The 12,500-nt window shown below is 52.4% G+C and overlaps 1 protein-coding gene across 6 annotated transcripts in view; it reads right to left on the bottom strand.

The window, feature by feature from the left end:
* EBF3 (EBF transcription factor 3) overlaps positions 1-12,500 on the bottom strand; it is a 118,415-nt gene that overhangs the window by 17,983 nt on the left and 87,932 nt on the right. For all 6 annotated transcript variants that reach the window (XM_081075401.1, XM_081075403.1, XM_081075402.1 and 3 more), the window contains exon 10: positions 12,376-12,500. This exon is cut by the window's right edge and continues 2 nt beyond it. In XM_081075401.1, the coding sequence (XP_080931527.1) occupies positions 12,376-12,500 (125 nt within the window). The remainder of the gene's footprint in view (positions 1-12,375) is intronic.

The raw sequence follows: 12,500 nt of genomic DNA, 5'->3' as shown, positions 1-12,500 counted from the left end.
AATAGCAATTATATCACCTTGAGGTTATTAAATGTCCCACTGATAAGTAACTAGGTGAACTTGACCAGGTGATAAACACCGCTGTGAGCAAATGATTGCGCAGTGAAGAACGTTCCTCTGTCCCGCTGTTTCTCCAGATAGCTTTTCTTTCAAAAATGACTGTATAAAAAGTTGCATTAAAAATGTGTGGCCGCTGAAGACAAAATTGGTATTTACTCCATCGGAACACCCCACCCCATGAAAGCCCCTCTATCATGCCGCTTCAGAAACACGGCACACAGTCTGCAAAGGCCTGTTTTTTCTCCCTTTTTTTAGGCTTTAAAATGATGCTAAGTTCTCCACTTTATCATCAACTGTCTCCTCCAAGTGCATTTCATCTATAAGAAATTCAGATGCTCGGGAAATTAAAATTTCAAAGATCTGCTGGAAAAAAAATCAATGGGGCAAGATCAATGCTCATAGAAATTTCATGAACTTTGAACTGATCCGGGCATGATGATGAGAGGTGGCTGGAGTTTCAGGCAGCTGACGGCTCCTCACGATGAAACGCGGCCTGTGCCGCCGAGAGGAGGGCCACATCTTAGATGGGTTTTTGCTTTCATATTTTGTCCGACAAAAAAATTAATTTCTAGTCTATTTCAGTAACAAGCAAAAATAGAAAAAAAAAATCTGCCTTCCCGACACGATGTGTAACACCCCCACTTAAGAGCACCTAATGCTTTGCACATTAACGCGGCCACGAAATGAAATCGGTTCCCTTTGCAGCCGATTGCAGGTGCAAATTAATATTGTAAAATGAAGGTCAATACATGGACAGGGCCAGATCAATAGTGGCTAAATTATTGCTGCATTTTCCTCCTCATTCAAGATGAGTTGTGTTTTCCTCTCAAAGTCAATACTTTGCAGCTTTTCTCATTAATTTCTCAATAAATTTGGCAATGAATTTCAATCACAGAACTCGGCAGGGTGAGCCAGGCATTGTGGCGTGCATGGGAAACACAAAGGCCACACAGGTCTGCACCACTCCCCAGATGGCTGCCTCCATAGCCAGCCTGGCTTCCCGGTTGGCCAAGGGCAGCCTCGCCACTGGGCGGGAACAGACCAGAAGTCTTGGGGGGGGGGGGGGTCCCTGTTCTTCGACACCAAGCTGCTCACCCTGCGTTGCCCTCATCGAAGTGACTTGGCTTTCCAGCGTCCTCGTGGGGGGGCCCCAGTGTCAACGGGAGTGACTCAGACCTGCCCAAGGTCAGCCTCTGTTTCACACCATAGTTACCCTGGAAGCCCTTCCAACCCGCTAAGCAAAGGGCATTTTCTGTGACCAAGACGTGGAAGGGTGGGAAAGCGCAGCACGGGATGTGTGACTGGAAACCAGGCCCTCCTCCGTGGTACTGCGAATGCTGCTCTGGTATTCACACGGCAGACCAACCCGGCCTGTGCACAGGGACCCACTTCCATTCATCAGCGGATGGCGGCATTGTGATGTGACACCAAACACAGAAAAGGGGACAGCTCATCTTCCTTGTTACCAAAATAATACCCTCGTTGACAACTACTGGATTGCATTCAAACAATTCTGTTTACATACCTCCCAGAATGCAGTGGATCGCGGCTTTTATAGTCATGTCGAAAGTACGTCTACACACCCAGCCCAGCAGCTAAGGGAACCGAGGTCACATGGCACATCTGAGGCGTCACCCAGGGACGGGGACCCCAAGACAGACTCCCCACAGTGCAGCCCTGAGGTGTGAAGTGGCCTGGTCACCCCGTGCTGTTGGCAACCCCCACCCCAAGGCAAATGCTACCTGTCTGCACAAAAGGGCCTGTGAGCAAAGGGGAAAGGGAAACTAGTGAATAAAGTCATCCTGAACATAATGAAGTCACGTGCTACCTAATGTTACCCTCTTTCTAAGAGAGAAAAATCAAGCATCATTAACACTCAGGCATCTTGGGGAGGAGGGGACTTCAAACCCAGTAGGCAACATAACGCGCTGCGGAGAACCACCGGGCAGTGGCTTTGTTGCACACTAACCCAGTGTAAAATCTCTGCTCAGAAGTAAGTGACAAAAGGAGCTCTGAAAGCTCAACCCCCTCCCAAGACTGAGATGTCCCTGCCATGGAAAGACCCCCTCCCTCCCGTGTTCCCAAAGCTGCAGCCCCCCCCCCCCACCCATGGATGCACTTCCCAGGACATCCATTCGCTTGCTCAGGGCTCTGCCCTCCTCCTTGAAGGTGGGGCTGTCACCCTGTGTCACACACCTGCCCTACTCAGCGCAGACGCACAGTAGGTGCTCAGAAACCATGAGTCATGACTGCGGGGCTTCTTGAAAATACCAGGCCAGTGTAGAAGGTATCACAGTGTTTTTGATTCTGAGAAGCCCAAGTGAACGCAACATTTCTCACATGTCTACACAAACACTTGTTCACAAATGTCTTGTAAGGCACTACTCGTAACACCAAGTACCCATCCACTGACAACTGGAAAAACAAAATGGGGTCTTACCCCTGCGAGGGAATCTATGCGGCCGTACAAAGGGATGAAGCTCTGATGCAGCTACAACGTGGGAGAATCTGGAAACCTGCTGAGTGAAACGAAGCCCATCAAGCGCCCACACACGTGCGGTTCATGTATAGGAACCGCCCAGAGGGGCCAATGCACAGGGACGGAAGTAGAAGTATGGCTGCCTGGGGTCGGGGAGGGGAGCCAGGGAATGCAGTGACTGCTAACGCAAACAGGCGTCCTCGCTGTGTGATGAGAACGTCCTTCAATTAGAGTCATGCCTGCACACCATTGTGAACACACTAAAAACCAAGCCATTGTACACCTTAGGTGATTTTATGCTTCATGAGTTAAATCTGAACTAAAACAAAAATTTTAAGTGAAAGGAACATCTCTAACCTGAAGTAGAATCTATGTTCCTGCTACACCTATGCTGAGGGGAGGCCATCTGGCGCTAAAGGTGCTTCAGCCATTTGTGTAAAGGCACAGAGGCCCCGAGAAAGTAAACGAGACAGACCCCGCCATAGGGGAGGGGTGGGCCGAAGAAGCAGACTCCCAGGCAGGACAGAGCGTGTTTCCCCAAAAATAAGACCTAGCCAGACAATCAGGTCTAACGCGTCTTTTGGAGCAAAAATTAATGTAAGACCCGGTCATATTTTACTATAATATAAGACCAGATCTTATATATTATAAGACCCGGTACAATATAATATAATAATATAATATAATAATATAATATAATAATATAATATAATATAATAATATAATACAATATAAAATAATATAATATATAATAAATACTGGGTCTTATATTAATTTTTGCTCCAAAAGACACATTAGAGCTGATTGTCTGGCTAGGTCTTATTTTCAGGGAAACATGGTAGGACATGGCTTCCCAACACTACTGCCCTTTTCAATCTTCACGGAGGCATTTTTAACTCCTGGTTTTCCAGGCTGAGTAAAGAAGAAAAGGAATGCTCTCAGGCAGAGCCTTTAACGGCAACTTGCCAAGACTAATGTAAATGCCAGAATCCCCAAACCACAGTCTGAGCACAGACTCTGGATGATGTGTCTCCTGTACAACAGCCCTACTTCCACACAGGGGGGCCCCCAAACCCCAAAGTGTGTTGGCATCAGAAGGCCTCTGTGGCCGGGAACAGCCTCCCTTCCCATCCCTGGAGCCCTGCCGGCTCCCCCCCACCCCGACTGCCCCATGCTCTTCCCTCTGCCTGGGACGCTCCTGCCCCGTGCCACAGCTGGACGCCCAGGGCACAGCCTGCCCAGCCACCTCCACATCATCCCCCAGGAGCCTCCGTCCTACAAAATCCCACGGGCCCTCAGCCGTCCCTCTTCGCACCTTTCGTGACTATTTTATTAACGCCTTTTCTCTGTCCTGTTTCGTTCCCCTAAGACCTCGAGCCAGCTGGGGCATAATGCAGTTGTGCAGCCCAGACCCAGGCTGCCCCTGGGGAGGAGCCACGGCTGAGCGCCGCCTACCCGAGCACCTACAGGCCCCAGGCGGCCCCTCCTCTTCCGATCGCCTGCAGTGCCAGCTGAGCACTTGGCCCAGGTGGGCACCAGATAAAAACTGAACACCGGAAACCATGGGGGAATTCCAAATCACGGTGACTGTAAGCTTCCACACCACATCCTATGATGCCACGCCCGTCATACAGAGCATTCCTGACAGTGAGGGACACACGTGGCCACAGAATTCGGGGCAGTGAGAGAGGCAGGGGCCTGTGGGTGGCACGGGGGTGCCAGTGTCTCACATGGCGACAGAGCTCACCCGGGCCACGGTTGCTGGGACCGTGAAGGAAGAATTCTAGTGTGGGGACCACCCCCCACAGGTGTGTACCTTACTTTCGTGGTATTAAAACAAGCCAACCTTTGAAGTAAGCTCCATTTTAACTGACCACAGCACACGAGGCCAATCTAATCTTCACTGTGGGACACACTGTAGCCCAACGCCAAGGACGTCGTGGTCATTAGGCCACCTGTGACTGTCCCTCAGCCGCACGAATCCCAGGAGCTGCACCCTATGGCTCGGACACCTGCTCGCCAGCCCAGTCTAGCAGACCCTAAGGGTGACGTGGGAGGTCACCCTTATGTGTGACCTGGGGACACATATGTGACGTGGGGACACATTCATTTCACAAAACACTGAGGTGGTCTTCAAAACCGGCTGGGAGGAATTATCAAGGCTAAAGCCTGGCTGGTAACCAGTTCCGGGAACATGCGCTCAGGAGACTGGGGAGCAGTGTGCACTGCAGGCCACCAGCCCCCCATCCTCAGGGCTCAGACAGGAAGGGCCAGGGGGTTGGGGCAGGGCCTTCTGAGGGAACAAAGCGGGTGAGAAGATGGAGAAGGGATCCGGCAGAATCACCCCACGTCCAGCCTCCTCGATTCCCTACTGACCATCAGATGCCAGGGGTGGGGGCCACCTGACCGAGCTCACTTTGTCAGGAAGTAGGATTTCCACGTGGAGAAGATGTAAGGAAGGGCTACCCGTTGAGGGCAGGGAAGGGTGGCATGTGGAAGGGAACGAGAAACGATGACCCACGGCCAGGCTGCACCTTTAGGGGACGTCCCCCAAAGACGGTTTATACCTACATGTACCAAGACCTGCACAGCCCACTGTCTCTATGGCAGCGTCTGTATTTAAAATCTTACACACTCTGTAACGGATTTTCCAGAGCACATGTGCCACAGCCCACGCACCCAGGTCCCCGATGGACCAAGTTATTCCATATGCTCATTAACAGCATTTGAAAACTTTTTTTTTTTTTTTTATGTAGCAAACAGTCCACATTACTGACTAATGGCCTCCCATTTTGTTGTTGTTTTATAGACAAACCACCCTAAGAAAGTTAAAATTTTGCATTTTCTACATCAAATAAAAAAGATTCAACTGATTCGAAGGGCAATTTTTTAAACGTACTTTTCCTCAGCTTGAGCTTTTGAGATCTAAGCCTAGGCCTACAGCAAATGTATCCAGACAGGTCTAAAGACGCCCCCAAAAGTCAAGGTTTCACATGAGAGCGGGAGTCACCCCTGAAGTCCAGCGAAACACCATGCATGTCCGCTCGTCCAGCCCCATGCAGCTGGTGGGAGGGGCCTGGGGCACAGGTGGCTAGTCAGCAGGGACAAACAGTGATGCTCAGTTCTCGCTCCTATTCTTCTAGGGCCACAGCGTGATCCAGCTCTTGTCCTCTGGCTCAGGAGAGCCACACGCTTCCGTAAGGGCCTCCAAGGACATGCTGGTGCTAACGCTGCCCGAGCTGGGGGAGTTCTCACCAGGGTGATCAGTGCGATTTCCCTTTTAACACCTCGTTAGCCCAGCTTCACCCTGCACTTCAGTGGATCCCTATCATGTTGTTGTGTTTCATTCATTCGTTGCCCGCCTTCCCACAACTCTCAGAAGTGAGGCGTACACCCTGACCAACCAGAAACTCACAGCCAAAGTCCAGCTTGTGAGCCCACCCTCTGTGTGACTGTGCTCCCTGGGCCTCCTGGGAGGGTGGGGCAGGGCGGCCGGGGGCCCTGCCCATGCTGGGGGGTGGGGGAGGCTTAGTAGCAGAGGACCAGGCCCGCGCCCCCACCCTCGACAGTCACAGAGTGAAACCTGATGACCCTTTTGTCCTTTGGGGAAGATGAATGGCTGTGTCCTCTCTGCTACATTTTGTCAGGTTTGGTGCCAGAGAGTCGATACCTTCACCTTGACGTGGAAACTTTGTGATTTATCAGTTGGTTTCTCCTCCCGGGTGAGCGCGGCCCCGGAAAGTGCAGCCATCGGGGCGCAGGGCGCAGACTTTGGTCACAGCCACTTGGAAAACAACCAAAGCCCCTCTGATGACAGACAAATGTGTCTTGTTAGCAACTGCCCAAAAGCACTTGACTTGTACTAATAACAAAAAGGCCATGCTGGTCACCGTGGGTCCAAAGACGAAGCACCCTGTCACCAGCCTGGTTGGGAAATTAGCAAATAATGTTCTTTTCCTTGATAAATGGGTGACAGCTCCCTCTCACCAATCATTTTTAACATTTTGATGCGTGCCTATGATCCCACTGGAGGAGCAGAAAAGTTTACTGGCCTCAATTTTCAGATGATGAATGGAACTCTCTAAATGTGCGATTTCTGTATGAGGTATAGTTCATTTTAAGCAATTCTAGTAAATGGGTGTCACTGATTAGGACAAATCGTCTACTTGTGCAATAGCACAAACGGTGTGTCTCATTCTCCCAGCCTCCTTTGAGACGGGGGTGGAGGGGGAAGAGGACAGCGGTGACCCCAGGAACCCTCGCGGCACCACTCTTCACAGGGGTACGTTGCTGGGTGTGCACGCCCAACACCCACTTAGCACGCTGGCAGATGAACTGATTGTTATTTGGCCTAATATCGTGCCACACAGGATACCAGGTGCGTGTCCTGCCTTCCTCTGTGGCCCAAAGGAGCCCACAAGCGACCCCAAAGACGGCCAGCCTGACTCCACTCCCAGACCTGCACACTATCCCAGCCGACGGGGAGAATTCGCCCTCTCTCGCCAGTGCAGACACATGACAAGAGCCAAGGTGGAGCCGTGTTGGGAGGAAAAACACTGCTGTCAAGTTCTGTGCCATCTGGGTAACTGCCAGCTCTCCGAGTTTGGACAGGTCTAGAGAGGGCCACGTCCCACCCTCTGCCTCCCCATGATTAACCTCATATCAAAGCCAAGGTATCTACCCTCCAGGGGACATGGACTCCTACTGACACCTGCCAGATGGAGAGTTGAAACAAGTGATACGGTGTGGCCACAGAGTGCCCACTGCAGAGGACTGGACAGGGAGCCACCGAGCACTGGGGGACCTCACGGGCCCGGCCGGATGGGGGGCCCAGGAGGAACTGGCTGAACTGGTGGGAAGCTTCCCCCAATGCTAGGACCCGTGATTGAAATATTTGTTTCTCCATCGTGTCCACATATGTGGTTGGAAACATGTAATCGAAATGATCAGGTGGTTCACATTTAAGGGAAGGCGTTAATTAGCATTTAGTTTAGCATAGTAAAAACAGTATGATTTGTGGGAGGCAATTAGGGACCATTTGCTGTGTGGGTACAAGTAATTTGTTTGAAGAGCGCTGGCCTGGGAGACAGCTCGCGGTGCTGGCAGCGGTCGAACGCACTATTGACGGTACAGTGTGTCACTGTGCTGTTGACAGAATCACATCTGAATGCACACAGAAGATCCTTAAGACACTTCAGAAACATGAGCGCTTTTCAAGGGGTGAAGTGAAGTGGGGGTTAAATGGTGGCAGCCGCCAAGGACATGGAGTGGCCATGGGCAAGGAAACTGTCGCCCCACGGGCGCCAGGACAGCACCTGAGGACAGGTTGTCTCCCCTTTGACAAGTCGCCCATGTGAGGCACAATCTGACTTTTTTAAAAAAGCAAAAAACATAAATACTGTATCAGAAAGAACACAAACTGTTAGCAATTGGTTGCGTCATGATTTCATAAGCTTGAAACTGAATGCACGTCTTCGTGCAGAAAATAATCGTTTTATGTCCCCATGTTGGACTACGTTGCAGAGCTGAGCCTGGGCTGTGCATTCAGCAGTCAAGCTCTGTCTGTGCCCGACCGTCTGAGACGTGTGTACCCTGGACGGCCAGTATCTTCCTTAGGAACTGGGTCTGGCCTGTGTCAGACATGTTGACTCTGGGTAATTTGTGGTCATTTCTTCCATTGAGCAAAAGACATCCTTAAACGGAGGGTGGGTCAAACAAAGATCTGGGCCCAAGAGGTCACAGTTGGAGCCATCTACAAGCCACCTGGTATCCTGGGAACCTTGCTGGAAACCATGTCACCACCCACCAGCTTCGGTTCTCTTGTGCAACAGGAAATCATGCTGCCAGCTGGGCACTGAGAGAAAGCAGTCACACACATATCTGTGCAAGAATGCCTCACTCTCGGAAACGTGTCCGTAAAAGCTGTTTTTGCTCTAGCATCCTTTCATTTAGAAGCACGCAAATTCCTATTTGTCTTAATCAAATAACACCCCAATGCTTCTATTCTAATTAAAAAATAATTTCTTTTATTGCTCTTAACAATTGGATGTGTTTCTACTGGTGAAATTATGAATGTGAAACGGTTCAATCTGCCTGTACCATGAGTTTCTCAGGTAGGCTATTCCGGGACCATTTTAATTATTCTGAAACAAGCAAATGATACACTCACTATTAGACAAATATTAAAACAAGCATTGCACTCAGTTATTAATTTGCACTATTCACTTTTAAATGCAGCAAATATCTCATTAATTTAATTTTAGGTGCCCACCCGCATATATTGCATTTTACAGTCTAGAAGGCAATTTACTATTAACTGGCAATTACATACAGAGTGGTTGTTAATTCTGCTCCTAAGTGCTAGCCGCTTGAAAATTGTTCTCTCTCTCTAATTTTTGACCTTCTTACAACAGGGGTGAGGCACAGTGGGAATACAAAGGACTAGTATGAAAGGGCCGGACATGTCATTTGTGACTCATTCTTTTAATTCACCGTGCTAATCAACTGAACTGCCACTACTTCCCAAGGTAATTGTGTCTTTATAGTAGTTGAAAGCAGCAGGCCAGGGGGCTGGATAGATGGGCTTGCCAGCCTCTCCTTCCCAGGGCTGGGGCAGCAGGCAGCGCACGCCCACTCTGGGTTGACTAATCGGGTCTGGTTCTGAAAAACCTGGTGTTTCTCAGATCACGTAAACAGATCATTTAGGCCTTCTGCCCCTGGCGGGTGGGGCCCTCCTCTGTCACAGGTTCATTATCCTGAGGCTGGCTGCTCCTGGGAAGGTTCACTGGGAGGTGTCCCAGCAGCCTGCGGGCTGGGGGACACTGATGGGGGCCAGATGCCCAGGGGACGGTGCCCCCCCTGCAGGGGCTGCTCCTGAGTCCTGATGTCCAGAAGGACCGGCTCAGTTTTCAGGGGGAGCGCAATTCCCAGTCATTACTTCATTGTCCCCATCAATTTCAGGGCAATGCAAATCAGACAGAAGCTTCCAGGTCAGACAGGTTATGACCCCACCTTTCCTCTGCTCCCTGAGTGTAGGGCCCCATATCCCTTACACGGCGTTTGAAATGTATATTCCCGTTAATGATTGGGGTGGGGGGGTGCAATAAATTAGCCTCCTGCTAGCAAAGGCCCAGCTCACTGAATGGGTTCATTGAAAGGCCCATTCGTGGGAGAACTCCTGATGGAGGAAATCCCAAAGCCTTGAGCATACGGGATCCTTAACTGGTGGCCCAAGAAGCCCGATCAGCTTGGAGTGGACACCACGTCCACTGTGGGAATGAAAGACGGGCCTCTGGAGAGCGGGTGGCAGCTGGAACTAGCTCAGGGACAAGCGCCTTCCCTTAGAGGAGGAGACAGAACAGAACATACCAGACGCCCCGAGAGGAGATCTGTGCCCAGCGGGAGGGCCAAGAGCTGCAGAATGCTGTCGGGACACCCAGCCACCCTCCCCTCAAACAGTGCCGCCCTGCAGGCCTTCCCCATGTGACACCCCCTGGGCCAGTGACAGGCAGCCCCTCCCCTTTTGCCCCCTCATCTTCCAAACACACCTGCCTTTGTTCACAATGCACAATGCTGAGCCCAGGGCCTTCCTCTGCCGCCCGGGGGCCTGAATCCTCGGCAGTACACAGGCGGGGGCGGGGGTGGGGGTGGGGGGGGGGGGAGAGAGAACCTCCTGCCATCACGTGTCTTCTCAGAAAAGGGTCACCACTCCCCACGACAGCCTGCACATCCCCCCATCAGCAACCCTGTACCTGCAAAAACCTGACTGACAAAGGGCCAACTGAAGGCCCCCACGAAAGAGTTCAACCAGGATGGTGAGTCTGATATGGAAAGAAGAGGTTTCTTCACCCGTTTCTGCGCAGACCAGGTCAGTGTTGCCACATACAGACACACGCTCACCTTAGTGAAGCAACCCAGGACACATGTGTCATGTGAAAGACCCGTGACACACGGCACGACTCATGAGTGCGTAACACACATCCCTGCCTCTGAGGAAACTGGGGCCCAACAGAAGTTGTACCTCAGTAACCATCTGCAGGAGGTACCGTCTGCTGGGCGCCCACCACGGGTCACACAGCTCCTAAGTTCTCCTGGACCGCCTCAAAGCCCACGGGGAGCTGAGCATGGCGCCCAGGTCGTCTGGCCAACACCAGACAGAGCCCAGCAGGGCGCCTGCTGCCTCTACAGCCTGAAGTTCATAGACCAGACACCCAGAGACACATGTGAACAGGGCACAGCATCCTGAATGTGTTACGGGCGCAGCTGCAGCTTACGCCTGAGATGGGCCCCGAGGAGAGGTGCTGAGCGAGACCCACCCGCCCTCCGTGCTCGGGGGGGTTCTGAGATCCACTCCAGAGGCCCGCACACATTGGCCAGGTATGTACACGCGCATACAAATGCTCCAAGCTTTAGAACCCGTTTTGCAGATCTGTATTTTTTAATACACTGGGGCCTCTCATCTCAGCCTCTGGGTCCACCGGGACCCAAGAGCCTCCAGACCCCAGCGTGGGTGGGACGTGCACCCATAGCTTTTTGCTACCTGCCCCTGCTCTGGGTTCTTCAGCAACCTGGGTTCCTGGGAGTGTGCTGCTCCCCGAGAAAAAGCAGCCCTTGGTGGGGGGCAGGTACCCCTGTCCCACCTGGACCACGTGGAGGGACCCTGAGCACTGAGGGGCTGACAGCCTCCTCCATCGAGGACCCAGGGTCACTGGCAGCCCAGGCTGGCCCTGAGGTGATACTGGGTCCACTAGAATGTGGGCACCAGCAGGATTTTCGTGCTGCGTTTCACACTCACTCAGTCCTTCCTAAAGACGGGGTTGGTGAGTAACCTCTACTCCCTCTTCAAACCCCAAAGTGGAAGGGACCCTGGGTCTGCATGTCACCTGCCTGATAAACAGTGGGGAGGCCTGCATCCCACTAGGAGGCCAGGCCTGCTGCAGGGTATCCCGTCACTGGTGACAGAGCATTGTCGAAGCCCCCAGCCCCAGCCCAGGCTCCTGCCGCAGGCCCCAGGTGGCCCTTACCGCTGATACACATCAGGGCCACAAGTACCGAAGGACAGGTCCTCGCCGCTTTTACCCTCACAGGTCTCAGCAGGTGCTGTCCAGCATTAGAAACACTTCTCCAATATTACCGTTTTTTGTACTTGGCCAGGATAGAGATTAAAATGTGAACATGCCTTCCATTTATTTATGGCATTTCCAAATAGCAGCCTCCGACAAATCCTGTTACCTAAGCACTCTTGTAGGAAGCAGTGTATAAGACACCTTTCAGGTAACAAACGTGTAACTTCAGAAGCGACCTTCTCTGGTGACATGAGTTTGCCCGAGACCCTTGCGGAACATGGATCCCCTTTCAGAAGCAGCAAACTGTAGGGTATGAGACCCCAGGCCCAGAGCACAGCCCTGGCTTACGCGGGAGGCCCCTCATTTACAGGGTGTGTGACCTTGGGCACCTGACTTAACCTCTGAGTCTCAGCTTGTGCATTTGAGCGACAGCGACAGTGCGGGGCAGCCACACACAGGGCAGGCCCCTGGCACAGCCTGGCACGTGGGCACCACCCGATGGAGATGGGTGACTTATCACTGACAGCCCCACCACCTTGCTTGACAGGTGAGAAGGTGAGAAGGTGGGGGTCACAGATGGGAGAGGCCCAAGACCACGGGGCCCGCGGGGGCCCAGCGCCTCACCCACTCGGACAGGGACGCAGACACTGTGCTCCTGAGGAAGCCCAGCCCGTGCACCCGGGGCTTGCCCAGCCTCACCGCAGAGCCCAGCGACGCAGCGCTAAGGTGCCACCCCCCACGCTGCCGTGAAAGCTGAAAACAGGAACTCACCGGTGTAGACAAACCGCCCTGGAGCGCCTTTACAGAACTGCTTGGACTTGTACGACAGGGTGACTTCCACGACGCCGGGGATGTGCCGCGGTGGCGTCTGCACTCGGATGGCGTGGGGGGTGATC

This window comes from Rhinolophus hipposideros, assembly GCF_964194185.1.
Source record: "Rhinolophus hipposideros genome assembly, chromosome: 15".
In the NCBI taxonomy this organism is placed as follows: domain Eukaryota; kingdom Metazoa; phylum Chordata; class Mammalia; order Chiroptera; family Rhinolophidae; genus Rhinolophus; species Rhinolophus hipposideros.
Note: the sequence above shows the minus strand (reverse complement) of the source record. Positions and strands in the feature narration are given on the sequence as shown.